General features: G+C 37.3%; 5 protein-coding genes across 5 annotated transcripts; 3 read left to right on the forward strand and 2 right to left on the reverse strand.

Moving 5' to 3' along the window:
• The first annotated feature begins 5 nt into the window (after positions 1–5).
• LOC18991668 lies at positions 6–2,367 on the forward strand. Its single transcript, XM_006414986.2, has 3 exons — positions 6–131; positions 796–1,363; positions 1,969–2,367. Exons 2-3 carry the CDS (start codon positions 861–863, stop codon positions 2,036–2,038), a joined length of 573 nt encoding a protein of 190 aa, XP_006415049.1. The 5' UTR covers positions 6–131; positions 796–860; the 3' UTR covers positions 2,039–2,367.
• A 218-nt stretch (positions 2,368–2,585) lies between these two features.
• LOC18991669 (light-harvesting complex-like protein OHP2, chloroplastic) lies at positions 2,586–4,391 on the forward strand. The gene is made up of 2 exons (XM_006414987.2): positions 2,586–3,091; positions 4,084–4,391. Exons 1-2 carry the CDS (start codon positions 2,673–2,675, stop codon positions 4,196–4,198), a joined length of 534 nt encoding a protein of 177 aa, XP_006415050.2. The 5' UTR covers positions 2,586–2,672; the 3' UTR covers positions 4,199–4,391.
• On the reverse strand, positions 4,344–6,844 carry LOC18991670 (putative methylesterase 14, chloroplastic). The gene is made up of 5 exons (XM_006414988.2): positions 6,314–6,844; positions 5,318–5,560; positions 5,093–5,236; positions 4,871–5,005; positions 4,344–4,766 (listed from the first exon to the last, which is right to left on the reverse strand). The coding sequence occupies exons 1-5, from the start codon at positions 6,557–6,559 to the stop codon at positions 4,494–4,496; spliced, it is 1,041 nt and encodes a 346-aa protein (XP_006415051.1). The 5' UTR covers positions 6,560–6,844; the 3' UTR covers positions 4,344–4,493.
• Positions 6,845–8,159: 1,315 nt separating this feature from the next.
• LOC18991671 (regulator of nonsense transcripts UPF3) lies at positions 8,160–11,935 on the reverse strand. Its single transcript, XM_024152813.1, has 13 exons — positions 11,601–11,935; positions 11,130–11,236; positions 10,829–11,023; positions 10,651–10,730; positions 10,410–10,508; positions 10,153–10,294; positions 9,962–10,062; positions 9,583–9,814; positions 9,359–9,499; positions 9,178–9,264; positions 8,961–9,082; positions 8,808–8,868; positions 8,160–8,684 (listed from the first exon to the last, which is right to left on the reverse strand). The coding sequence occupies exons 1-12, from the start codon at positions 11,738–11,740 to the stop codon at positions 8,830–8,832; spliced, it is 1,485 nt and encodes a 494-aa protein (XP_024008581.1). The 5' UTR covers positions 11,741–11,935; the 3' UTR covers positions 8,160–8,684; positions 8,808–8,829.
• A 241-nt stretch (positions 11,936–12,176) lies between these two features.
• Positions 12,177–14,285, forward strand: LOC18991672 (immune-associated nucleotide-binding protein 9). The gene is made up of 6 exons (XM_024153351.1): positions 12,177–12,267; positions 12,506–12,764; positions 12,873–13,150; positions 13,241–13,405; positions 13,487–13,621; positions 13,891–14,285. Exons 2-6 carry the CDS (start codon positions 12,518–12,520, stop codon positions 14,095–14,097), a joined length of 1,032 nt encoding a protein of 343 aa, XP_024009119.1. The 5' UTR covers positions 12,177–12,267; positions 12,506–12,517; the 3' UTR covers positions 14,098–14,285.
• The last annotated feature ends 11,274 nt before the right edge of the window (positions 14,286–25,559 follow it).

The following is a 25,559-nucleotide window of genomic DNA, read 5'->3' on the forward strand; positions in this document are numbered from 1 at the left end:
AAAGCAAACCCATCAAAGCTTCTCCTTTTAGGAAAAAAAATCGTATTTTTCCTCTCTCTCACTCTCTCTCTCTCTCTGCTTTCGCCGGCATTTTCTCCGGTTATCTCTTCTTCGTCTCTCAGATCCGTCAGGTAAATCTTGAGTCTCTTCCTCTTTTCGCCAATTTGGTTTTTGTTTTTACTGTTTCCTTCTAAATCTAAAGGTGAAAGAAAAGTGGAACTCACTAGGAAGTGTTTAAAGTTCGTAGCTTTACGGTGAAACTATTTAGCTACTGATTCGAGAAATTGTTTGTAACTTCTGTTTTTTTGGTTAGATTTGCTGCATTTAGTCGAACTTTTTATGCCAAATCAGAGTTACTTATTCAAGAAAATGAATGCAATTTCTGTTTTGTGGTTTTAATTTGCTGCATTTAGTCGAACTTTACATGCCAAATCAGAGAAGAAAGAACAATTGAAAAGTTTGTTTTGGTACGTGCATATTGTGAATTTGATTTGATTCTGGATACTGGTTTAGGGATTGGAGTGTGTGCACATTAAAAAAAACTAGTTCTTGGATGTGCAAATGAGCACTATCACAAATGTTATTTGCAGCAGACTTGTGTTTTAGTAGCTTTATTGTGAACCCATTTAGTTACTGATTCAAGAAAGTGTTTGTACTCTCTGTTTTGTGGTTTTGATTAGCTGCATTTAGTCGAACTTTTCATGCCAAATCAGAGAAGAAAGAAAAAAAATGAGAAGTTTGTTTTGATACTTGCATATTATGAATTAGTGATTTGATTCTGGACTTTTGGTTTAGGGATTGGAGTGTGCACAAGAAAAAAAAAAAACAGTTTTTGGATGTGCAAATGAGCATTATCACAGATGTTATTTGCAGCAGAAGGTGGAGGATTCTTCTCTTCATCAGCTTCTGGGTATAGCAACGGTTTAGCCCTTCTTCTATTGGGCCAGAAAAATGAACAAAAACCAGTAAGAGTATCACCATGGAACCATTATCATTTGGTAGTTGAGGAAACTGATACCAAATTTCACTTAGCTCCGTCTAAGAACTGGCTCTCGCGTCGCTGCACTTCTCTTGTATGCTTTGGTCGCAAATCTGAAAGACGGGAGGAGGATCCATCTCCTATCCGAGTCAATTCTTCTCAACCGAAAGATCATGTATCGAGTGTGGACTATAATGGTGTAGTCACTAATAATAGGTTTGCGCTTAAGAGCAGCCTGAAGAAAAGATCATTCAGCGACGTTGTTCTTGCTGATGTTGATGATGTGAGTAGAGATGGCGTGTTGGATCACGCAGATCGAAGGAAAGTGCAGTGGCCTGACACTTGTGGTATTGAGATTGCTGAGGTCAGAGAATTTGAGCCTAGGTATGAATTCTCTCTCTCTTTCTCTCTCTTATGAAAAAAGATTTGTCAAAAAATATCACGGCTGCTCTATGTATGTGTGGCTGATAGATTTCATTTTTGGTGTATATTAAAGAATAACCTTTATTCCATAAATGTAGATGCAACTTATATGAAACAAGTCAAATTGACCCTCCTTGTCTGCTTAAAATTGGTTAGGAACATCACATGTCATGATCTTTCCACATTCTTCTATGTAAACTTAAGATCATAGTCTTAGATTTGATGGTAATATCGTTTACATGTTTGAATTTTGTAAGACACTATATCATGAGTAAGAAACAGTATTACATATCCAAAAAATATTCTATGTATTCATTTCTTGAATGTATAGTTGTATAGTACTAGCAGATTTCCGTTTAGTAAGACTAACGGTATTTATTCATAGACAGAATGGTTTTCTCTTTTCTGAAAAATTGAGTTGTAATTAAGCGATCTTTCAACGTTTGTCTTTCTTTTCCTCGTCATTTGTTTATACAAGTATTTACCACCAATCACCTACCATGATACAAGTATTCGAGTTTGGTAGAACATGTTGAAAACATTATGCTACATGGTTGAATTTGCAGTGAAGTGGATGACTCGGACAACGAGTTTCAACATGGAAGTAGCAAAAGCTGTATGTGCACAATCATGTAACCAGTGTCTCCTTCCTTGATCTATTGGCCAATATGTATTCAGAGCAAAGGGGTTTTCAATGGCAGCAGCTCATATAGTTGAGATAGAATCCTCTTTCTCCGACCGAGTTTCTGTACTCTCTTATCCTGTGCACCTTTGTTATATATACATATAGAGAGAGATGAATATAGTTTGCAAAAGAAGATTGGATAAGAAGAGGAACTTTTGGATGTGTGTGTACCTTTTGTAGCCACTTGATTTGTCAATTTTGTGCTGTGTTAAAGATTATTCAATGTACAAACATCTCTAATGCTACCCTGTCCTGTAATGATGAATCCACACCACAACTTTTGGAGTAGAAAATCCAAAAAAGAAAAAAGAAAAACAAAACTTCAAATGTTAATCCTTTTGAGTTCCTTGTAAATTACTAAACTTAATCATAATCAGTTTGTGCCTTATGGATTCAGTGAATCAATGGTGTTGGTTAAGTTCACGCGCCTTCTACGCGCGTGGGATGATTCCAAAGTACCATTTGACAAATGCAAATGCTGAGACTTGGCCATATCTCATCCACACAGACATTACCAAAAGACTTTACTACAGAACAGCTTCGAACATCAAAACAATTCTTCAACTAAAGAAACCCATTAAACGAATGATGTCAGTGGCTTCGCCGATTCAATGTATCAGGATTCTTAATCCATCTTCTTCTTCTTCTTCTTCATCTTGTTCCTCAACAACTTCGTCGTCTTTCAGATTCTCAGCGACTAAGCCATGTGTATTCGTTATCAGATGTTCTCAGACCGAAGGTCCCTTGAGAAGACCCTCGGCTCCTCCTACTCTCCGGGAGCCTTCGCCATCGCAGAAACCTGTTCCTCCTACGCCGTCTTCTTCTCCTCCGCCACCTCCTCCGCAGATATCGGTGGCTGTTGATGGTAAGAGTGCAATTACGGTGGAGTTTCAGAGACAGAAGGCTAAAGAGCTTCAGGATTACTTTAAGCAGAAGAAGCTTGAAGCAGCTGGTCAAGGCCCCTTTTTTGGTTTCCAACCTAAAAATGAGATCTCTAATGGAAGGTTACTTCCTTTACTTTTACTATGGTCTCAATTCTCGGATTTGATTGCTTGGTCCTAAGAGAGAGATGAATTTTGAGTATTGTGGCTCTTCTTGGATACTGGTAGTTTAGAGAACAAACTGACTACAATTTGATGATGTTAAGTGGTTCTTCATAAGCTTATATGTATCCTGATGTTATATGATTCATTAGTTTGCATTGTGTTCTTGCTTTTTCAAAGCCCTGATTCTCCATTGGGTTTGTGGGTTGCTCTGGTTCTTAAAGCAAGTTGGTGGTCGTTGATGTTTCGTCATTCTGCAGCATAACCTTCAAATTTAGACATACAGAGAGCCTAAAGTTTCACACTTTGATGTGTTCTGTCATGTTTGCTTTTGCCCAATTTGCCTGTGCATTTGTCTTAGGAAGTCTTAAAACTCATGCGCGTCTTCTGCTTGATAATAGCACACAAATCCTCGGTGTTTGAGTGTATCGAGTTCTTACTAATACGTACACAAGAACCGTGGTTGATCCAAGACTAAACTTGAGATATTGTATGTAAATTCGATGATGTTTAGTGGTTCTCCATAAGCTTATATGATTCCTGATGTTATATGATTCATTGGTTTGCAACAGAACCTTCAAATTCTGACATACAGAGAGCCTAAAGTTTCACACTTTGATGAGTTTTCAATGTGTTCTTGCAGTAAGATAGAGTGATGTTACTCTGATTGCCCTGGTTTTTAAAACAATTTGGTGATCGTTGATGCTTAGTCATCTGCAGCAGGACCCTTCAAATTTAGAAACACTTTGATGAGTTCTGTAGTGTTTGTTTTGCCCAATTTGCATGTGCATTTTGTCTTAAGTAGACGGAATTTTCATGCGTGTCTTCTGCTTCCTAATACTACACGATTCCTCGGTGTTTGAATATATCGAGTTCTTTCATACAAGAATTGTGGTTGATCCAAGACTAAACTTGAGATATCTCTCTGTGCTTGCAATGGTGTTTGTTTGCAGGTGGGCTATGTTTGGTTTCGCGGTTGGGATGCTGACCGAGTATGCAACAGGCTCAGACCTTGTCGACCAAGTTAAGATTCTTCTCTCCAATTTCGGCATTATAGACTTGGAATAATAAGAGTGTTGTGTTATATAGATACCCCCTTTCTCTCTTGTCGCCGATTTCTATGTTCAATCTTCATCTTGTTTTGTATTCTTCTTCTTCCTGTATATGTATCACTAAAGTCTTTAAATACAGGGCCATTTGTGTATTCAACGACTTTTTATCTTCAAATGATAAGATATATGATCTATGAATCGATTCCAAAATGCATACAAAAGGAATATGACTTTTTGAGGATTAGAATGAAAGTATTCTCGTTTCAAAGTATGATCAGTGTTCTCTCTTCCAAAAGAAATCTCAGATCTTCTTAAGGAATCTGTGCAATCTCGAGAAGAATTTTGTGGAGAGATTGAGGCTTTGAGAAGAAAGGACAATGATCACTTCCTTTGATCTTGAAGACTCCTTCAGGGCTGTTCTCTCTCACTACCTTCTCTTGAACGTCTGGTGAGAGCGCACGGTCATCTAGCGTCTGAACATAGAATCTTCTCCCTTTCCCGTATCTTTCTGCGGTCAGAGTTACCTTCTCCATCATTGGTCCAAGCGGTACAGGTCTCATTGAGATCATCGCCAATGCTATATCCTGAAAAACCATAAACCAGAATCGATTAAACAGGTGTAGACTTTGACAGGTGATTATCAAGAACCGGTCAGTGAAGTTCAAGAATTAGTGTCTTTGAGTTTAACCTTGTTGGGTGATTGATTGAAATACAAGCCTTTCATGTGTTGTTTCTCGAACATGAACCCCGTAGGAGGCTTGTCTTTTCCGTTCCCATAGATCAAGAACTGTGACTCTTTCATGAACCGTTCAGCGGAACCAAGCTGCAGCAGTGTAGACGGTTTCTCACAACAGAAACAAAAACTATATCTCGTTTACTCTAATGCAACTCAAGAGTGTTTGTTTATTACCTCTTCAGAGAAAACATCAAAGGGTCTTTGGCCATCAGAAACCATTGTTGCACATACAAATATAGCTTTGGAGATTTTCTCTGGAAACCGCTCTAACGCGTATGAAATGGGCGCACCTCCAGTACTATGACCCACCAGAATAACCTGCATAAAACAACAGACTCGTATCTCATTGCTTCCTTATGCATATTCGTGGGATCAAATGGTTTATACAGCAATTCTAACATTTTCTTCTTCAGGGAGATTTTCGATGTACTCAATCAATGGTTTTGAATACTCCTCCAATGTAGAGACAGTGTTTGTGTCTGTCATATTAAAACCGGATCCAGTGAGGTCGATTGTAATAGCAGACAGTGCCGACTCCTCCAATGAGGCAACAATTTTGTACCAACACCATGCTCCAAAACCTTCACCGTGCACCAGGACGAATTTCTTCACTGCCAAGCTCTCTGATGAAAAATCAGGTACCTGAAGAAAGAAAGTAGATACATGGTTCAAAACTAATGTTCTATAATCATTCATTCTTTAATCAGTTTTAGAGCAGTTACAGCATCAGTCTATAAAGCAATGACAAGGTGTGATATGAACCAATAAGTGAAGAAGATTCACTCTCAACCAGAAAAGTTATGCAATTTCAGTTCTCTCTCAGAAAACCAAGACTTCTTTTCTCACTCATTCTTTAGTCATAGCAAAGCCAGTTTAGTTGCAAACAATAGCAGCATAAATTGCACTGTAATGACAAGCAAATTTTTAAACAAGAGGAGCGACAAAAACCTCTTTAGACAAAGAAAAGTTGATCACTACTTATGTTGTAAGGTTGTGGTGTGGCCAAATATAGTTTTTTAGATAAGTTGATCACTACTTATCTGGTCCCAACCCAGTGTCAGTATAAGAACATTTCTTTTGTGGATAAAGTTGATATATCCAACAGAAAAGTTAGAGATCTTTGAGAACTAATAACATCTCTTATCCAATTTTTGTAACAAAGAATCTTTTCCTCTCCCACTTTTGTTATGACCTTTTCTTCTCATATATATAAAAAAGTTCCCAACAATCATTAAACCAACAGCTATTTTCAATCAATATTATTGAACCAAAAAGGCGAAATAATCATTATATCATATATATTATATATAAAGGATTGGATGAGTGAAAAAGCTTTGAACTTTTCTAGAAAAGATTAAGAATTTGTGGTCAAATGTGGAGATTCAGTAGTGAGACCTGCTTGCCATTAGAAAACGGATCAGAGAGGGCCCGTTGTTTCCTCGTGCTTGTAGAGCCGACCCGTCTAGACATGGATCCATCGAATCTCTGAGAAAGCTGAGCTTGATGAATCGCCATGGACAGAGCTCGTCGATGCAACATCTCTTCATCGGCAAGCAGTTTTCTCTGTGAACGATTCATTCTCTTGCTCTTAGATCCATCTTTGCTATCTTTCTTCATCATGGAGATAATCTTGTTACCCATCTTTCCAAATCAAGAGTCAAGGCTAACCCAGAAGCTGAATTCGAGTTTCAAAGGAGGACAATTCAAGAAAATTCTCGAGAAAATGGCATGTTTCCGAGAAAGTCAAACTCTTTAGAGTCTTGCCCTAAGATGGGATCCGCATAGGCTTATTACAGAGAGAGAGAGAGAGGGAGAGAGAGAGAGTAGGTGAAGAAGCAATCGGTCATTAATTACGAATACAGTTGTTTCTGAATTTTGTACCACCACAAGAAAAAATAAAACACAGGATAGAGACAGATTTGGACATAACACATAAGCAGGCAAAGTTTGTCGAGACAGTAGATTGGTAAGAGATTTGCTCTGAGTGTTCCTCAATGTCTTAAGATATGAAGAGTTCACACTTCACACTGCTCCTTCCTTAGTATTTCAGAATACTTTTATTTTTTCCTGATCTCCAAGTATAATAACATTATTTTACTTTGATGGGAAGTATATAAAGGTTTTGACTTTCTTTTTCAGCATTTAGTAATTAGTATACTGGATTTCGTTGTAGATAGAACATTACATGTGACATGGATGCCTCAACATTTTGTCTCTGTTTATTTAAGGTCTGATTGGTAACATGAGTAATATCATGTGTTTAGATTGAGTTATGGGTAATTCACTTTTCACTCAAACATGTCATCAATCATAATTTTGTTTTAAAACTAATTTTGAGTTTGGGTTTAACTTTTTGTTGAGTTGTTTGACAAGATTCCTAACTTTTATTTCTATAACAAACTTATTACATAAATGATAAATCTAACGTAGTTTATATCTACTGTACACATACTAAAAGAATGTTATTGAAGCAGCTCATATTTTAGCAAGAAAGGGCCTCCAAACCACATATTCTTTGCAAACTGTATTTATCCACCGATTTAGTTGGCAAACATATTGTACTCTGACTTTTTAAGTTCAAATTAATATAAATTTCTTTTGCCGAAATAAATAATCTATAGTTTATACCACACAATTTTTTTAATTTAAAGTTAGTTCAAAACTCAACTTCAAAAATACATGTTACCAATCAGAGCTAACATTTTTTTTTTTAATAAAACTAATACTCCCAAAATTTTAAGATTATTGAGAAGCAACATCTATTCTAATAAAATTTGAACTCATGTTTGGTATGATCCACCACTTCTGATTAAAAATAAGATCATTCCTCGGTATCCAAATTTGCAACAACAAAATTAGAAAGAAGTTTCACATAGTTAAGACATTGGACGAAACTCTCCTAAAACAATATTGATATTTGTAAAGGTATCATCACCATGAAGAATATCCGCACATGTTGGTCCGGATATGAGAATCATCCAATATTTTTTGGGGCTAGATCACATTAGAAGAGTGGTTTGATCCCTTAAAAACTTGATATTTTTTCATCCGTTTGCAAGCAAAATCTCTGACTCTGCAATATCCTTCTTAAAAATACTTTACCAGATCTTGCTTAATGTAATTTGCGATCATCACTATGAGATACACGTTATAAAGGTGATAATAACGATAACCATGCATTCGAGAATTCACAAGAAATAAAAACTCAGGAATCTTGGTGACACGCAAAACATTATTTTGGTGGAATAAGTTATTAAGAAAAACAATCAGCTGAAATAACCGACTTCCACATGAAAAATATTACTTAGCAAGAAGAAGTTTACTTCACAGTAATCAAACTATTATGGTTAAATCCTGAAATCACGTTTCAAAGACCTCTCAGGAACCCAAAATAAAACCACAGTGTTTCCTGCTTCCCTATACACTTTGACTTTATTTCATTACTCAGACTCGGGAGTAAGTTCTCACTTCTCACCCACTTGTCCGTAGCACAGCACAAGTCAAAAGGGGGGTGCAGGTACCGTGAACCGCTAGAGCCTTCAAAGGCAGTAGCAACTGAGTCTTTCTTGTCTCAAACTCATAAATCCTTGAGCTGATTCCTACTTTGAGAAGGGCCTTTTTTATGTGCAAATACTACGACTTACGACGCTGGACCAAAAGTCCCCAAAAACCCGAGTGATGTTGATAGTGTTACTCCCCATTTCGATTGAGATTTATAGATTCCCGTTGAAGGAAAAAATCCATTGGAACGGCTGATATATAAAGCCTGAAAGGTCAGAACAATCATAACATTGTGTTGACAAAAGCCATCAAGTAGATCGTGGAGAAAACAATAATTTGATGTTCAATGCTACAAGTAATGGAGAGTAGCCGTGCGGCTAAAGCTTACCATATGTTGTTAAGTGAATATATCAAGTACCCGTGGATGATTTCTGGATCCACATTTGCTTCTGCAACACAGTGAAAACGAGTGTTTTATTTAAACATGGTTATAAGAGCATATTATATAGGGCGAAGTAAAAAGGGCTTTGGTTTGGCTTGCCTCCTGTGAATTAGGACCACCACCACCTCCTCTCCGGGATGGTTTACCCTCACCAGTCACCCCAAACCCGTCTTCTTTTCTATTGCGAGCTCCAACACGGCGACTAGAATGTCTAGCAGAACCTGGATAGAGTCAGAAGTTCAACCAGAACCAACATCACTTTTCTTGATTCATATAATGACAGGTTATGGCATTCTCTAACTTCAAATGAACTGACCATTCTCAAGAGAGTGCCCACCAGAGGAGTTCACCAATTCTCCAGATCTTTGCAATAATATCCTCTCTTTCACTTCTCCATTGTTTGCTGTAAAATATCATATACAAGATGAGTTGAGATGTCATGGAGCTCTACCATAAAACTTAAACTAATTACGTATTGGTCAACAAAGGAACAGAACCTGCTGAAGTTGACGGTTGATCCTCGCTAGACCCATCACCACGACGAAGAGGAGCCCACACAACACGATCAGGTCTGTCCTTGTTTCTTGTACGCCTCTCTTGCTTCTCACTATTGGTACCAGAAACATGATAGTCTTTCCCTGCACATTTACCATCTGTATTTTAAATTATCAGCCTAACTTGGGAAGCTAACATTTTGACTAAAATCCTACTCCCTTATAACCTGCTCGAGTGTTGGCTGGCCGAGGAGGTCGCTTAAAGTTTTCTGCTTCTGAGGGTTCCACTCTTTGCTCAGACTGGACAAAAGATGAAGACTGGCTTGGTCGCAGCTCATTCTTCTGAAGTATTCCCTTGATCAACCTTCCACCAAGATCACTCTTCTGATTCTGTCTTGAAGCTGAGGAGCTTCCGGAAAGATTAGTTTCCATCTGCTGTTCCGGTTGTGGTGGAGTGTTCTAAAAAGCCATTTTAACACATTGAAAAATGAGAAGCTGTACAAGACTTATGATTCTGTCTTCCACTATCAAATTACTAGATGAAAAAGTAATCAAGGCTTTTGTTCTGCAAGACTTTCTTATGGAGTTAAGGGTTCAATAGCTTACACCAGGATTGTCTCTGTCTTTCGATTTCAGGAGTAAAATCTTTTTCTTCCCAGAATCCATAGTCAATGCAATTCCTGGGAGAGAGCTATCCATGACAGAGGCTGCAGTTTGTGTAGATTAAAAACATTAATTAGAAGGAAAGTGGGCCTTTTATGAATAGGGGAAATACGTTATTAGCTAGTTATGAATACCTATAGCAGCTGATTGATTAACGGTTTCAGTTGCTGGTATGTCCTTTCCACTTGAATTTGGCTGATGAATATCTTGCTTGGAGCCACCAATGTCTGATGTAGCCTTCCGAAGAAGGCTTTTTGAAGTGTCTTTTTCCACATACTATAAAGAAAGCAAAAAATTTAAAATGGACACAACATGTTCTCCATAAGAAGGTAACATACGAGTAAAATGAAAGACTACGCTGCCTAGTCACCCCTAAAAGTCAGAGACGCACCTTTTTCTTTTCAGAATTTCGTTTCGAGGGCCTTGAACTTGGCTTGTTTGCAGAGACCGCTCTGGCTCTTCTACCTCCTCTTCGAACATCTAATATGCCCTGTTGCTTAAACAGAAACCAGAGATCAACAACAGAAGCTCCATTTCGAAATGGATAAATTACAAAGATATTCGTTCTAGGAAAGCTCTAATTTTCCGCTAGGTAAACTAAGTTGAAAAATAAAAACGGGAAGATACTGTACCTGGGATCCAGTCACAGTAGCACGTTTTTGACGTATAAATTCCATAAGAGGGGTAACAATGGGAGCCGGTTTTGCAGCGCCTACAAAGTGATGTTTGATAATAATTTCCATTAATTCATGAGAGAATAACGAACCTCGTCAGATAGAAGATATAGTAAAATGAATTTTCAAAACGAACCAGACTGCTCAGCTTCTCTTCTTTCCAACTGGATTTCAGCACTGGGAAGATTCTCAACAGGTTGAGCAATTAGCTTAAGGAACTCCAGATAGTCAGGGTCTTTGCTAATAGACCCTTCACGAGGATCTTTCTTGTCACATGGTTTCGGCACACGCTGTGAAGGTGCGTATTCAACTACGGCCTTGAACTGAGCACCTAACAGATATAAACCACATAATCACATCTCAGAAAAAACCACAATTACATATGCACTACTAGAATCACATGCAGTCACACCAAGAACAGATTAAAAGTCAAATACCCTTTTCATTAACAAACACATGCCCGTTGAAAAATGCAGCGAACTCATAAACATCTTCTGGTGCCTTGAAACCGACGTAGGCCCGTGAAAACTTCTGATTCTTATAGCTGAGGAAACAGAAAAAGAAAGACACATCACCTCAAGCACATCCACACATCATCGAGGAAACACTAAAACTCATACTGAGTAGAGAAGGCTTTTCAAAACGGAGAGAGACAGACCAATAAAAGCAGGAACTAGGTAGCGAGAATCTCTAACATAATCAGAGACGATGATTAACTAATAGTAATATACGGGTCAAACCTTATTCCCCTGAAATAAATTGATCATCTTCCTCAATTAATAGAAACCCTAAAATTAAGCAACAATTCCTAGAATCCAAAGTAAGCAGTACCCAGAAAGTAGAAAAAACCCATGAATCAAATTCAACATCATTTAAACAAAATGAAAGAATGAAAATAGAATCCTCACCTGGACTTCCCAGGACGAAAGGAAAACCAATAGTAACGATCACCGAAACGAGGCTCGATTTGGGATAAGAGATCGGACTGAGAAAGCGAAGGCGGTAAGTGCCGTACAACCACCTTCCTCTTCGGTGACGGGTCCTTCATCAGATTGTAAGAACCCTAATTTGTTCTAGCAAAGCCGCAAAATCAAAGAGAAACACGACGAAGAAAAGTGAAACTCATCAGACGCAGTGAAGAGAAACAAAAATCGCACGCAATTTTTGCCCTAATTTGGTTTCCTCTCTTCGCTTCCCTCTCTCTCTAGAAAAAAAAATTAAATAAAAAAAGGAAAATTCTCATGAATTTCGAACTCGAGAAGAAAAGGGTAAAGTAGGTCTACGTGGACTTCCGAATTACAATGGGCCAAAATTTGGGCCTATCGTCCACTTTTAACATTTACCTATTACAACATATTGACGGTAAGATGAAGACTAAATATATCGAACGGTATATAATCACTCTAATTAGGTAATCCGCGTTTCATGTGATAACTATTAGTTTGTATTAGACAAAACTTCTGGTCTAGTCATTCCGTATAAGTTGCTGCAATAAAGATATTTGCTTTCTTGTCTAAAGAGTTGTACATTATATCTTACATTTCTCGTCGCTTCAGCTTTCCTCTTTTCAAGCAAGTAAGCTTCTATCTTCTCTTTCTTTGCTTCATCGATTGTCTTTGATCTATTGATTCTTCTGGTTCTGTTCTGCTTTTTGTTGTTGTTCAATTCCTCTTGGCAAGCAATTTATATATTTTGTCTCGGAAATTTGACCAAGTTTTGGGTGTTTAGTTTCTGATTAATCTGTGAAAGATCAAAACTTTACTCTGACCCTTTCTTAGAGAGATCAACAAAAATTTCATTGTTTTTGTTGCAGGAAAAAAGGTATATGACTTTGTTCAAGATGGGTGGAGATTTGATGGAAGATGATTGGGAATTTGCCTCATCGTCAAACCCTAGCAGAACCCTAGTTCTTGTGGGCCGTACTGGAAACGGAAAGAGCGCAACAGGGAATAGCATCCTTGGAAAGAAAGCGTTTAGGTCAAGAGTAAGTACTCTAGGAGTGACAAGCACATGCGAGTCACACAGAGTTGTCCAAGAAGATGGGCAGGTCATCAATGTCGTTGACACTCCTGGTAAACTAACAAAGACCAATTATTTTCATTGAAAGTCTGAATCTTTACTCAAGTCCAAGTCCAATTGTGTTGCAGTTTGATCTGCTAATCTTGGGTGATCTTTTGCAGGTCTGTTTGATTTGTCAATGGCAGCTGCTGTTATCTGTAAAGAGATTGTGAGATGCATGACTCTGGCTGAAGATGGAATCAGTGCTGTTCTGTTGGTGTTCTCTGTGAGGGGTCGTCTCTCAGAAGAGGAGAAATCCGCGGTTTATCACTTGCAAACGCTGTTTGGGAGTAAAATTGCTGATTATCTGATCGTTGTTTTCACGGGTGGCGATGAGTTGGAAGAGAATGAAGAGACATTGGAGGAGTATTTGGCTCAGGCTTGCCCTGAGTTTCTGAAAGTCAGTGTCTTTTTGGATTTTTGAAAAGGATAAATAAGAAGACTTTTTTTCCAGCTTGCTTATGCATATTTTGAATTGTGTGGTTTGCAGGAGATTCTTGAGCTATGTGACAACCGAATGGTACTGTTTGATAACAAGACTGCGGATAAGAGCAAGAAAGCTGAGCAAGTTGAGAAGCTTCTCTCACTGGTTGATTCTATTGCTAGAAAGAACAATGGAAAACCGTTTACAGATGAATTGTTCCAGGAGCTACAGGTAAATTTCCCTTTGTTTTTTCGATTTATTCCTTTGATCTGTTTTGAAGCAGAGAATGCTTATAATTGATTGCTTTCTCAGGAAGAGGCTATCAAGCTACGTGACCAGAAAAAGGAGGTTGAATCGCTGAAGGGTTATTCAAAGAATGAGATATCTGAATTCAAGAAGCAGATAGAGATATCGTATGACCGGCAACTTAATCGCATCACAGAGATGGTAATTCTATTTATTACAGTCTAGAATATTGTTTAGATACCACTCTACAGAGAATGTACCAAATTGGAATGAGTATATCAGTTACTTAATGGGTTAAGCTGTCTGATTCAATCAGTTTGTCTCCTTACAAGAAATTAGCTGTAGAGACAAAAGCTGTTCTTTGTTGATCAATATGTACTAAGAACTTAGTAGATTTCATTTTGCCATTTATGTCATAGAATGGTGTTATAGCATCCTAATCAACTTACTGTTTCCATGTTGTTGTCCAGGTGGAGACAAAGCTGAGAGAAACATCAAACAGGCTAGAGCAGCAGCTGGGTGAAGAACAAGCCGCAAGACTTGAAGCAGAAAAGAGAGCAAACGAAGTCCAGAAACGGTCAAGCGATGAGATTAAGAAGCTTAGAGAGAATCTGGAGAGGGCGGAAAAAGAGACAAAGGAGCTCCAGAAAAAACTGGGAAAGTGTATCAATCTGTAATTGAGAAATGGAAGCTTCGTTGAAGCCTGATAAGAAGGGTGCTACAACTTATAAATATAACTAAAGACGCATGCATGTGAATATCTTTTCATGCTGGACGAATTTGAGTTTGAGTTGATTTTTATTTTCTATGGTTAAAAAGTTTAGTCTTTCTGGTTTTGATATGATAAGTTAGCCTACTGGCAAGAGATACTTGTTCTCTATAGTTACCTTGTTCAACTATCGGGTAGTTTCACGTTACCATTTTCTTCTTCACAAACACCACATGTGCATACCGAAGAGGATGGATGAAACATTTCTCTAAAACTATTTCCAATTGTACTCTAAATTTTGTTTTAAAATAAAATTTGGAGCAAAATTATCTCCACCCTTACTTCACGTCTCATTTTAAAATGGAATAAAAAATGAATTTATTTTAAAAATAGAGTAAAATTATAGAGTTATTTCATTATGTCAATTGATAATCTACTATTTTTTTTTTTTTGGATAAACCCTATCGGCTGATCCGGTCGGCCCCGGTAGGAACGCACCAAAGTACTATAAAGTGGACTTCTCCCTGGTTCAACGGTTCAACGGACACCATGAGCTTCGAGCGAACTCGAGTCAACGAGCCATGAGATCCATGAGATCCAATTGAGCCACCACACTACTTATCCCGAGTTTGAAATGCCTTCCGACTAATGCCAAGGGGTAGCCAGATCGCCTGTTACTGGACTACCAGATAAACTGTTTGGGCCTTTGATCCAAACCCAGACTTTCCACATAATTGTGTTTTTTGTTCCACTATTTTATTTCACATTTTGATTTCTTTTATGTTTTTGTTATTTTATTGCAAATTGATTAAAATTCTCAATAAAATAAAATTAACAGTTATTTTTTTGGTGGATTATCATAATTTGGTATATTATTGGTTGAAAGATTAATTTTAAAATTGATAATTGTTAGGATTTGAATAGTTAAAAAGATAATTAAAAGAATTTGGAAGCTGTTTGGCTAAAAAAAAAATTTTGGAAGCTAAACAAGTTATTATTGGAATCTATTTAATTAAAAAAGGTAAAAAGACAAATAAGAGATTATTGGATGCTGTTTAGGAGATTTTTTGTCTTCTCGGAGGTAAGTCTCCTACACAACAAGAGCAAGATGTAAAGGTTTGGAAAACACGATAGAAGAGTATTTTTCTGATGGCTCTCTGACGCTCAAGTAAAAAAATAGTAAAAGAAAAACCACAAAATAGTAAATTGGAGAGGAAAAAAGATCGGAATACGGAAAGAAAAGTGGGCTGAAAGCTCTTATGAAGGAACGAGTCTATATGGGCCTAAGTTTAGTAGGCTCTTTGAGGTGGAAAAGAGAAGAAGTATAAGAGTTTGGGGGTGGAAATGTTCCACTGTTTAGGAACCGCCATGGAGTGGAAGTAAAAAAGTGTTTGGAGTGATGACCGAAAAATGAGAGTGCTAAACCTTTGAGTTACGAGTATCTAGAGAGATAGCATAAACCTAATTAAAGGAAGCAAAAAGAATGAACTCATATCTCGTTGGAAAGAGTTAAGTATTTATATAATTTTACCTGATCTGGATTAATATACCAAGTCGGACCTTAGTCTGTCGGGTCGACGGGTCGGTTTGGGATCCAGCGTGATTGGATTCGAATCTTGTTGATTGTGTCATGCTTCTGATGTCTCACAAGCTTTCCATGGCATCTTCTGCCAGCTGTCAGATTAGCTCTTGGTGCATCCTTTTCGCTCTCAGTGTACGTACGGTTCGAGTTCGGCGATTCAGACGTGCTATGGCCTTTGCTAAGCCACTATATTCTTCTGTATCCCGTGAGTAGTCACTATCACCTGACACATGAAAGCATTGAGCATTAAGTGCTGATCTCACGGGTTTACAAGGGTATGGGCAATCGACTTAGCCAAACTCATATTCCAATTATCAAGTTGGGGAAAATTTGAATAGTATTTCCCGCTTAAGAAGTTATTTATAGCTGGCCTGGATCTGGCTATCGAGGTTGTCTTCCTGGATGTTGTCTTTCTTCGGGTACTGGTGGGGTTGCGGGCCTAGAGTTGTTTTTTAACAAGCTCGTTGGTCCTCCAAAAGTTTTAAATTTATAAAACTCTAGTGTCTGCAAGTGCACAGATGTACGTTGTAGGACTTAGGGTGTCGATCCACAGGGAGGATGTCTAATCTGCAAGAAGCAACAAACTAGGAAGTAAGCAAACTCATAAACCAATAAAAGATTTAGGGTTTTTGATTAGGATCCTAAACTAAACCTAATCTAATATTCACAAGAAATGCAATGCAGGATGAATTGTTAAAAGAACATCTAAACCATATCGACTCAAACTAAAGACTCTCTAACTCCTAGGTGGCGATTTAGACTTCTCCGGTTTACTCTAATCCATGTACGGTGGCATTTCCAATTAGCTTCCAGGCGATTTATCTTCATCTGTTTCTGGGAATCTGCATTGAACTAGAATAAACACATGTATGATTAACCGACTGTCGTCACCTTAATCAACTAATCTCTTAGATCTAGCAATTAAATCTCGCTCTCATGCTAAACTTAAGATCATGCATTGAACATTGAATTCGTCTGCTCATATCTTCTCTATAGGTAGCTTTCGACTCCTATAGCGACTATGTTCTTCTGAAGCTAGGTACGGATGATCTGATACAGCATTCTCGTGGCTCTGATCGATCCTAGGCTCAGAGAATGGGTCATGAATCTACTCTCATGCTTTACGAATAACTTAGAAGAAATGAGATCCAGAATATGGCTAAGAACAATAGAAATCCTAATCGATATATATATGCTTGTCGATATCTTCAAACAACTTGACTCTCTGGGACTAATCTACATGATGCAATGAATGATAAAAGACATAGAAGAATGCAGAAGAATGAAACAAAAAAAGTTAATAAGATAAAAAGGAGGAAGAACAATGGATCTGGGAAAGAATCCCCATCTCCATCGCTTCACCCTAGAAAAACAAAGTTTGGTGGCTCAAAATCTCATTACAGGAGCACACACCCGTTTAGGGCGGCTAAACAATGTATTTATAGGTCCTAAGGTCTTCCAGGTCTCATTTAGGGATTCTCTGAAGAGAAATGGCGAAGTGGGCTTTGATGTTGGGCCTTGTGGCTCGTCCTAAGGTCCACCGGGGGTGAGAGTTTTCCAGGACAGATAAAACATGTGTTTCCCGAGGGTGAGAGACTTCCAGGACTGGTGAACTAGGTCAACTTGTTCTCCATGTATCTTTTGATTGCACCGTTGGATCTTTGTGATGTAAAGTGCTATGGAAATCTGGTTGTCTCCTCTTGATTGTCTCTAAATTTGAGCTGGATCGGACGGTGAGAAAGTCTTCATTTGAGGCTGAAATTCTGACGGTCTGACTCTGAGATAAAAATGTGGATTTCTTCCATTTTGCCATCATATTCCCTAAGTTTCCTGAAAAGAGCATTGAAACTACAAATACATGGAAATCATAATAAAAGTTTCTAAAACTAAGTAAAACCTTTGAAAAAGTATTTGAAATTAGTGGTGAAAAGTGGTCAAAATCAGGTGTTATCAACTCCCCCAGACTTAAAACTTTGTTTGTCCTCAAACAAAACAAGATCTAATCTTGAAAAATATCATTCAACAAAAATGCGAGTGAACTCAAAAATATCAGCAACCATACTTCTAGACTTTAATTATGGACAATGCATCAATCAGATCAAGTCTAGAAAATTCTCACCAAAATACAAACATAACTAGTTCGTTAATCCGTCATGCGAAAATCCACACACTTAGAACTAACTTCCAGTCAACTAGCTCTTAACATTCATTAAAGGTTTCAGTGGTTCTCATCAAAAGGATATTAAACAAGGCATTCAAGGGTAGGTATCAAAAAAGTTTTTTAATGGTAAGGCTGATGTGTTTAAGGTTACCTTTTTCTGGAGAGACAGGATATTATGCAAAACAGCAAGAGAGGATGGAACTGTAAATGCCCCCATAGTTTCAGTCACATTCTTCTTGCTTCAAGATTTCTGATCTCCTTTCTTCAGGTTCTCCTTATATTTCCCCCAGACTTGGATTTTTGTCCAGGTTGTGAATCCATAACTCCTTAAGTAAATACCTATTGCCTTGGCTCAAGTGATTTCGGCTTCTAAGACTCTTTAGGCTTTTAGTTTGCTTTTCTTTCTTTCTTTTTCTCTTTTTTCATTTTTTTTCTTTTTTTTGAGAAATGGGAAACACCTTTTGACTTGAAGTCTTAGGGAGCACGAAAATTACCTTTAAGAATGAGCTTTTCTGAGGCATCATAAGATTTCTGGCACACTCCCTTCTGGTCTCTTTCAGTCTTTCTCTTGAGTGACTGAAAACTATGTTGTTCCTCCCTCTCCGGCGTTTTTGCACATATCTGTCAAATTAGACTCAAAAGAATGCAGGAGGTTAGAACATAAAGGTTTGGGTTAAGGGTGTGGTACCAGCTAAAGATGAACTGGCCATCTAGGACAACAAAGAGTGGTATCAATAAGGAAAAGATGTCCTAGATGTATATTATGATGCCTTTTTAAAACCATTGACGAGAAAATTAGATGTCAAGATTAAGTCCAAGTAAAATGAGCTAGTATATTCTGGCAGAAAAGATCTTCATGAATAGAAGTCCTCTGGTGGGATTTAGTAGTGGAAGTACTCTAGCTACCGCCTAGTCTAGTACTAAACCTTGAAAGAGCTTTTATGAGTGATTGGTGCAGAAGCAAACAGGTTGGTTATCATCATCGATTTTATCATTATTCCCTCAAAATGTTTTTGACCTTTGAAAACACTTTTTAAAACTAAAAAGACTTTGAAAAGGTTTTAATAAAAATCAAAAAATTTAAAAAATTTTAAAGAAAATGCATAATGCAAGGCTCATGCAAGAAAATGTGGTTAGAAATGGATGAAATCCTCCCCCAGACTTAAATCACACTGCTCCCAGTGTGAAATAAATCAGGCAAGGATGAGAAATAGAGTATGTGAAAGATTTAAAAAGTTTAAGGGAAAGAAAACTTACCTGGTGGTGGTGATGCTTGATCAAACTTGGATGCTAGGGATCCAAAACTGATTTGAACAAAGTGGTGGTGGTGGTGAAAGTGGCCAAGGATGGATTTGAGGTGGCCAAGGGTGGATGGAAGTGGCCAAGGTGGCCGGATGTGCTGGCCGCGGATGAAGACATCCCGGCCGCGGTTGAAGACGTCGCGGCCGTGGTAAAACACCTGCTGGTCGCGACCGAACCTCTTTTGACCGCGGTCAGCTCCTTTTCTTCTTTTTTTATTTTTTATTTTTTATTTTTTATGGCATACTAAGGCCTGTCTAAAATAAGAAAAACAAATCTTTTAATAGAAAAAGAAAGCTTAAACAAAAACAAATAAGTACCTAAAATGGGTTGCCTCCCATCAAGCGCTTTGGTTTATAGTCCCTAGCTAGACTTTGCAAAGAAAAAGACTTAGTCTTAAGACAAGTCCTTTTCAAAATCCTCCTGTTCTGTCTTGCAGGTTCTTCATCACTCCAGAGTTCTTCTGGTTCAAATGCTTGGGCTATTTGCTCTCCTCTTTTGCTTTTAAGTGGTCTAGCTTCATAGAAGATGTCCTTGTCGATATTGGCAAAGGAAACTCGCCTGTTGGCCCCATCCATGATGGCTCCAGCAGTTGCTAAGAAAGGCCATCCAAGAATAACTGGATAAGAGTCATCTTTGGTCTTCACTATGTATAAATCGACAGGTGCAATGCAATCTCCAATTCTTAGAGGAATGTCTCTGGCTATCCCTCTTGGTGTTGCATTTGAATCATCTGCTAAATTAATCTTTGTCCTGGTACTTGAGATGTGCTTAATGCCAAGTCTCAAAGCAGTTGCTTTTGACATCATGTTAATGCAAGCTCCAGAATCACAAAGAATATTGAGGAATATTTCACCTCTAATGTCACCAGAGATAAAAAATTGACCTTTGTCTTGAACTTTGTGCAAAGTTCGAACTGGTCTTCCTTCTTGGGCGTGTGTGAACAAGTCTTTCATCTCTTGGATTGACTCTTTGCTGTCACAAAAGAAGTGGCCTATCATGTAGTCTCTACATGCTCTAGCAAACGAAATTCCTTCTGGCAGGGTCTGAACTACTTGGTTGAACTCTTCAAGTGCTTCTTTGCTGATCTTGTTTGTGTAATCACTGGCTTCTTGGGGATCTTTGAGATGGATCCTGTAAACAGCTGCATCAGGTGATGATCTAGGAAAAGATAGATACCTGGCTCTTCTGAAAGATGTAGAGATGTTCTCCTTAGTCTCCTTGCTATATCTAAAGAAGACTTGAAGGCAGCCTTGCTTCCAGACATCATCGAATGCGAGATAGAGAGGAATGGACTTCACAAACTTGTTGAATTCGACCAGTCTCTCTTTGGATATGCTCTTGGTTATCGGTTCTGTGTTGTCATCAGATGAATCGTCCCCAGGGTTTGGATATTTTACAAACAAACCATACTCTTCATCTTCTGAGAATTTCTCTTGAAGCTCATTGTCACAAGTGTAAACTATGTTGCAAGATGCATAAGTGTTGGATTCCTCCTTTCCCTTTGATGCTTGTGCAGTGATTGAGAAGACAGCTTGATCAAACAACCTAGGTCTGGTCACATGAGGTCGGTTTTCTGATGAACAGGCTTCAGAAAGAGGTTGAAAGTTCTCCCAGTCTGAGAAGTTGTGCTCCACCGCGGGCGAGGAGCTCGGAGCCGCGGTGGGAGTGGCTCTGGCCGCGGGTGAAGAGCTTGCAGCCGCGGTCAGCTCCCTCCGGCTCTCCATGCTTGCTTCTTCAATCTCTTCTTCTCCATTGTTGTTCTCTTGCTTCCACTGGTTGTCAGGCACGTCTTGGGTATCCAAATCATTGATTCCAGAGTTCAGATCATACTCCTTATGATCTTTAGAAAGTTTTTCAACTTTCTCTTCTAATTCATCCAAAGCATAGACAACTTTGTCTAAAGTAGCATCAAGCTCTTCTGTCTTAATTTCAACCTTTGCTACGCCTTGCCACAGCTCCAATGTGTAGTCGTAGGTCTGGTTTTTGCTCTCATTCAGCTCCTTATCAAAGTCATTGATCTTAAAGGTTAGGGTTTGCAGCTCCCTTTCGTTTTGCCGAATGTTGAATTTATTTTTGTCTTGTTCTTCCCTAACAGACTCTATTCTCTGATCCAACACGTCATTAGCTTTGGTTCTCTGATCCTGCAGTGTCTTCACATGCTCAGAGAGTTCATCAAACCTTTTGTTAAGGCCGATGATCACATCATCTATCCTTGTTCGCAGGGCAGCATCGATGAGGGCTTGGGAGGCAAGAAACTGATTCAGCTTGGCTTCCAATCGATTAATCAGGATGTTAAGTCGATTGTTCTCAAAGTTCTGGTGCAGAATCTGATGAGGAAGGGGATGAGATGGTCGATGGTTCACCAGGTGTGGCAAATAGGGCTCATCTCGGTGGTGTGGAGGTTGCGAGTCTCCGTGGTGGTGGTTCAGATTAGAGTTCCAAAGATGATGATCAAAATCACGCCTGAGGGTGATTCACATGCGCAGGGAGCTTCACACTGGTCGCAGGACCTTCGCTCGAGGTTAGGGTTTCTCCTTGAATGATCAATGCTTCAAAGGTTTCTGAAACTAGGGCAAACAGAGGAGAGAATAAGCAGAAAAAGAAAAACTTAGGGTGTTTCTGAATTTGGTTTACTTCCTATGTTGCTTTGGCAGAAACTCGACATATATATAGTCATCTGCGGCTTCAACTTGGTGGGATTGCGGGCCTAGGATTATTTTTTAACAAGCCCGTTGGTCCTCCAAAAGTTTTAAATTTATAAAACCTTAGTGTCTGCAAGTGCACAGATGTACGTTGTAGGACTTAGGGTGTCGATCCACAAGGAGGATGTCTAATCTGCAAGAAACAACAAACTGGGAAGTAAGCAAACTCATAAACCAATAAAAGATTTGGGTTTTTTGGTTAAGATCCTAAACTAAACTTAATCTAATATTCACAAGAAATGCAATGCAGGATGAATTGTTAAAAGAACATCTAAACCATATCGACTCAAACTAAAGACTCTCTAACTCATAGGTGGCGATTTAGACTTCTCTGGTTTACTCTAATCCATGTACGGTGGCATTTCCAATTAGCTTCCAGGCGATTTATCTTCATCTGTTTCTGGGAATCTGCATTGAACTAGAATAAACACATGTATGATTAACCGACTGTCGTCACCTTAATCAACTAATCTCTTAGATCTAGCAATTAAATCTCGCTCTCATGCTAAACTTAAGATCATGCATTGAACATTGAATTCGTCTGCTCATATCTTCTCTATAGGTAGCTTTCGACTCCTATAGCGACTATGTTCTTCTGAAGCTAGGTACGGATGATCTGATACAGCATTCTCGTGGCTCTGATCGATCCTAGGCTCAGAGAATAGATCATGAATCTACTCTCATGCTTTACGAATAACTTAGAAGAGATGATATCCAGAATATGGCTAAGAACAATAGAAATCCTAATCGATATATATGCTTGTCGATATCTTCAAACAACTTGACTCTCTGTGACTAATCTACATGATGCAATGAATGATAAAAGACATAGAAAAATGCAAAAGAATGAAACAGAAAAGTTAATAAGATAAAAAGGAGGAAGAACAATGGATCTGGGGAAGAATCCCCATCTCCATGACCTAACCCTAGAAAAACAAAGTTTGGTGGCTCAAAATCTCATTACAGGAGCACACACCCGTTTAGGGCTGCTAAACAATGTATTTATAGGTCCTAAGGTTTTCTAGGTCTCATTTAGGGCTTCACTGAAGAGAAATGGCGAAGTGGATGTTGGGCCTTGTGGCTCGTCCTAAGGTCCATCGGGGGTGAGAGTCTTCCAGGGCAAGTAAAACATGTGTTTCTCGCGGGTGAAAGTCTTCCGGGACTGGTGAACTGGGTCAACTTGTTTTCCATGTATTTTTTATTTCACCGTTGGATCTTTGTGATGTAAAGTGGTATGGAAAGCAGGTTGTCTCCTCTTGATTGTCTCTAAATTTGAGCTGAATCAGACGGTGAGAAAGTCTTCATTTGAGGCTGAACTTCTGACGGTCTGACTCTGAGCTAAAAATGTGGATTTCTTCTATTTTACCATCATATTCTCTAAGTTTCCTGAAAAGAGCCTTGACACTACAAATACATGGAAATCATAATAAAAGTTCCTAAAACTAAGTAAAACCTTTGAAAAAGTATTTGAAATCAATGGTGAAAAGTGGTCAAAATCAGGTGTTATCAGGTATCTGTGTGGATTACTCTTCTTTAGATCCCGACCTTTATAGATTATTGAGCTTAAGTCTAGGACATAAAGAATGCAACATATCCTTCTCCTGACAATTCAGTTCCTGACCTCCTTGTTTCTGACAGTGTGACCTTCGCTATCAGGTACGAGGAAACCTGGAATAGGTGGTCTTTCATGTCAGGTCTCCTGAATCCGATATATTTGATGTCCGGTGCTATATGCTTAAATTGTGTTGGGCCTACTGCCCAATACAAAATCTAATTTGGCCCGGAGATTCTGTATCTACAAAAAAATCATAGATGCCACATGCAATCATATGATTCGTCCACCTAGGAAGAATCGAATTTCTCTCCAACAGATGCTAATAGGAAAAATGTAATAAAAATACAGTTATTTCTATGTCCAAATTAAGTTAAACCAATATCTATTGGTATAAAAAAATTAAAATAGAATATAATTTTCTATGAAATAAATGATCTCAACTAATTTAGATGAAAAAATATCAAAATCTCTGCAACCAATAACAACATAACACATAAATCTATTTATATATTAATTTAAAAACAGTTTGTTCACCCAATCAATAAGTGTCATATGTCTAGCTTTATCTCCTCTATTATAAATTTAACAAATTCTTTCAACTAAATTTAATCAGAGAAATCGCATTTTAAACTTCCAATGATGAAAAAGATAGCCAGATATTTACACTAGCATTTTAAATCCTCAGAGAAATTATTTTGACACATTAAACCTTCAATCTGGATAATTCGTTCGCACCGCAAGTGAATCCCTGGAGGTTTAATGTGCCAAAATTATTTTGACACAAATTACTTAGATTGAAGGTTTAATATGTCAAAATAATTTTTCTAAGGGTTTATAGTGTTAGTGTTAATTTCTTTAATTTTTAAAGGTTTAAAAGTGCTATTTTTTTCATCCATCTATTATATTAAAACAGAAGCACTTTTAGTACTTGCATCCAAATAATCCCAAAGTTTATTTAAAAACAATTATTTGAAAACTGTTTTAAGATTATCCTATTTTGTTGCGATATTATTTTTAAAAATACATTTTTTTTATTTAAAAAAATAATTTAAAATTAGCTATCAATTTAGATAGTTAAAGATTTTCTTAATATAAGTTATATTTAATTTAAATTTTAAAATATTTTAATAAACTGTATTTAAGTTTAAGTCTAAAAAGTTAGATATTAAGTTAAATTACTTTAAACTTCTTTAAATATAGTTTAGATTTAATTTAACATTTGAAATTTAAATAATATTTTTAAAATAAACATATGATTAACAAATATGTTATTGTGTTTTTTTTAATCATAATCAATCAGTCAAAAATTTTACATATTGAAGATTGGTAAATATTTATATTATACGGTAATTTGATGGAACATGTTAGGTTCTTTTAGGTTTTTTAAAAGACATGTAATATATTAAGTTAAAAATATTTTAAAATTAGTAAATATGTTATTATATAGTAATATGAACAGATGGGTAAAAATTATGTTTTTATAACCACAGTCCTTTTGGGATTAATAGAATGAATGAATTAGAATTATGTTTTTATAATAACTGTCTTTCTTCGATTATTAGAATGATCGGGTTATAACTATGTTTTTATGTTCACGGTCATAATAATACTAACAGAAAAATTTAAATATAAATTACATACATAAACAAAAAAATAAATCTTTATCAGTTATTAAAAAAATTATATCTACAAAAAGTTATAAATTACATTACAAAATTTGATAAATTTCTCGTGCGAATGCACAGGATAAAATCTAGTAAAGATTTAAAATGCGGGTTTCCGAATTTAATCTATATCATTTTTTTTCAACTTACCATTGCAAGTGTTCAATATTTTTTTTATATTCAATTAACTATTGTAAGTAGTCTGATGAGGAAATTATTTGTCAAATTCAAAAATGACAAAGTTAAAAGAAATCCTAGTCTAACATCATAAATAATAGAAATTTAAACCTTATGAATATTATATATAGATAAGATTTACTTAATATATATATGTGTATATATGTGTATGTTTTATATGTAAAGTGGAGAGAGAGATCGAGTGGAGGAAGGACGAGGTCTGAAGGAAGAGTTTTTTCAATTAACACCATCTTTTGCATGGCTATTTATACTGTTTAGAGAGTTGG

The sequence above is a fragment of the Eutrema salsugineum genome, unplaced genomic scaffold (assembly GCF_000478725.1).
Source record: "Eutrema salsugineum unplaced genomic scaffold, Eutsalg1_0 scaffold_5, whole genome shotgun sequence".
Lineage (NCBI taxonomy): Eukaryota > Viridiplantae > Streptophyta > Magnoliopsida > Brassicales > Brassicaceae > Eutrema > Eutrema salsugineum.

Bases quoted from the DNA above. Each gene is read 5' to 3' on its own strand.
- LOC18991668 (XM_006414986.2), top strand. From the start codon at position 861: ATGTTATTTGCAGCAGAAGGTGGAGGATTCTTCTCTTCATCAGCTTCT. The intron at 1,364-1,968 runs GTATGAATTCTC...TTGAATTTGCAG, and splicing joins GTCAGAGAATTTGAGCCTAG to TGAAGTGGATGACTCGGACA.
- LOC18991671 (XM_024152813.1), bottom strand. From the start codon at position 11,740: ATGAAGGACCCGTCACCGAAGAGGAAGGTGGTTGTACGGCACTTACCG. The intron at 11,237-11,600 runs GTGAGGATTCTA...CTGTTTCCTCAG, and splicing joins TTTCGTCCTGGGAAGTCCAG to CTATAAGAATCAGAAGTTTT. The intron at 9,500-9,582 runs GTTATAAGGGAG...GTAAATGTGCAG, and splicing joins GCCAGCCAACACTCGAGCAG to GGAAAGACTATCATGTTTCT.
- LOC18991670 (XM_006414988.2), bottom strand. From the start codon at position 6,559: ATGGGTAACAAGATTATCTCCATGATGAAGAAAGATAGCAAAGATGGA. The intron at 5,561-6,313 runs GTCTCACTACTG...TTCTTTCTTCAG, and splicing joins CGTTTTCTAATGGCAAGCAG to GTACCTGATTTTTCATCAGA. The intron at 5,006-5,092 runs GTAATAAACAAA...ACACTGCTGCAG, and splicing joins TTGATGTTTTCTCTGAAGAG to CTTGGTTCCGCTGAACGGTT.
- LOC18991672 (XM_024153351.1), top strand. From the start codon at position 12,518: ATGACTTTGTTCAAGATGGGTGGAGATTTGATGGAAGATGATTGGGAA. The intron at 12,765-12,872 runs GTAAACTAACAA...GATCTTTTGCAG, and splicing joins CAATGTCGTTGACACTCCTG to GTCTGTTTGATTTGTCAATG. The intron at 13,622-13,890 runs GTAATTCTATTT...GTTGTTGTCCAG, and splicing joins TTAATCGCATCACAGAGATG to GTGGAGACAAAGCTGAGAGA.
- LOC18991669 (XM_006414987.2), top strand. From the start codon at position 2,673: ATGATGTCAGTGGCTTCGCCGATTCAATGTATCAGGATTCTTAATCCA. The intron at 3,092-4,083 runs GTTACTTCCTTT...GTTTGTTTGCAG, and splicing joins AATGAGATCTCTAATGGAAG to GTGGGCTATGTTTGGTTTCG.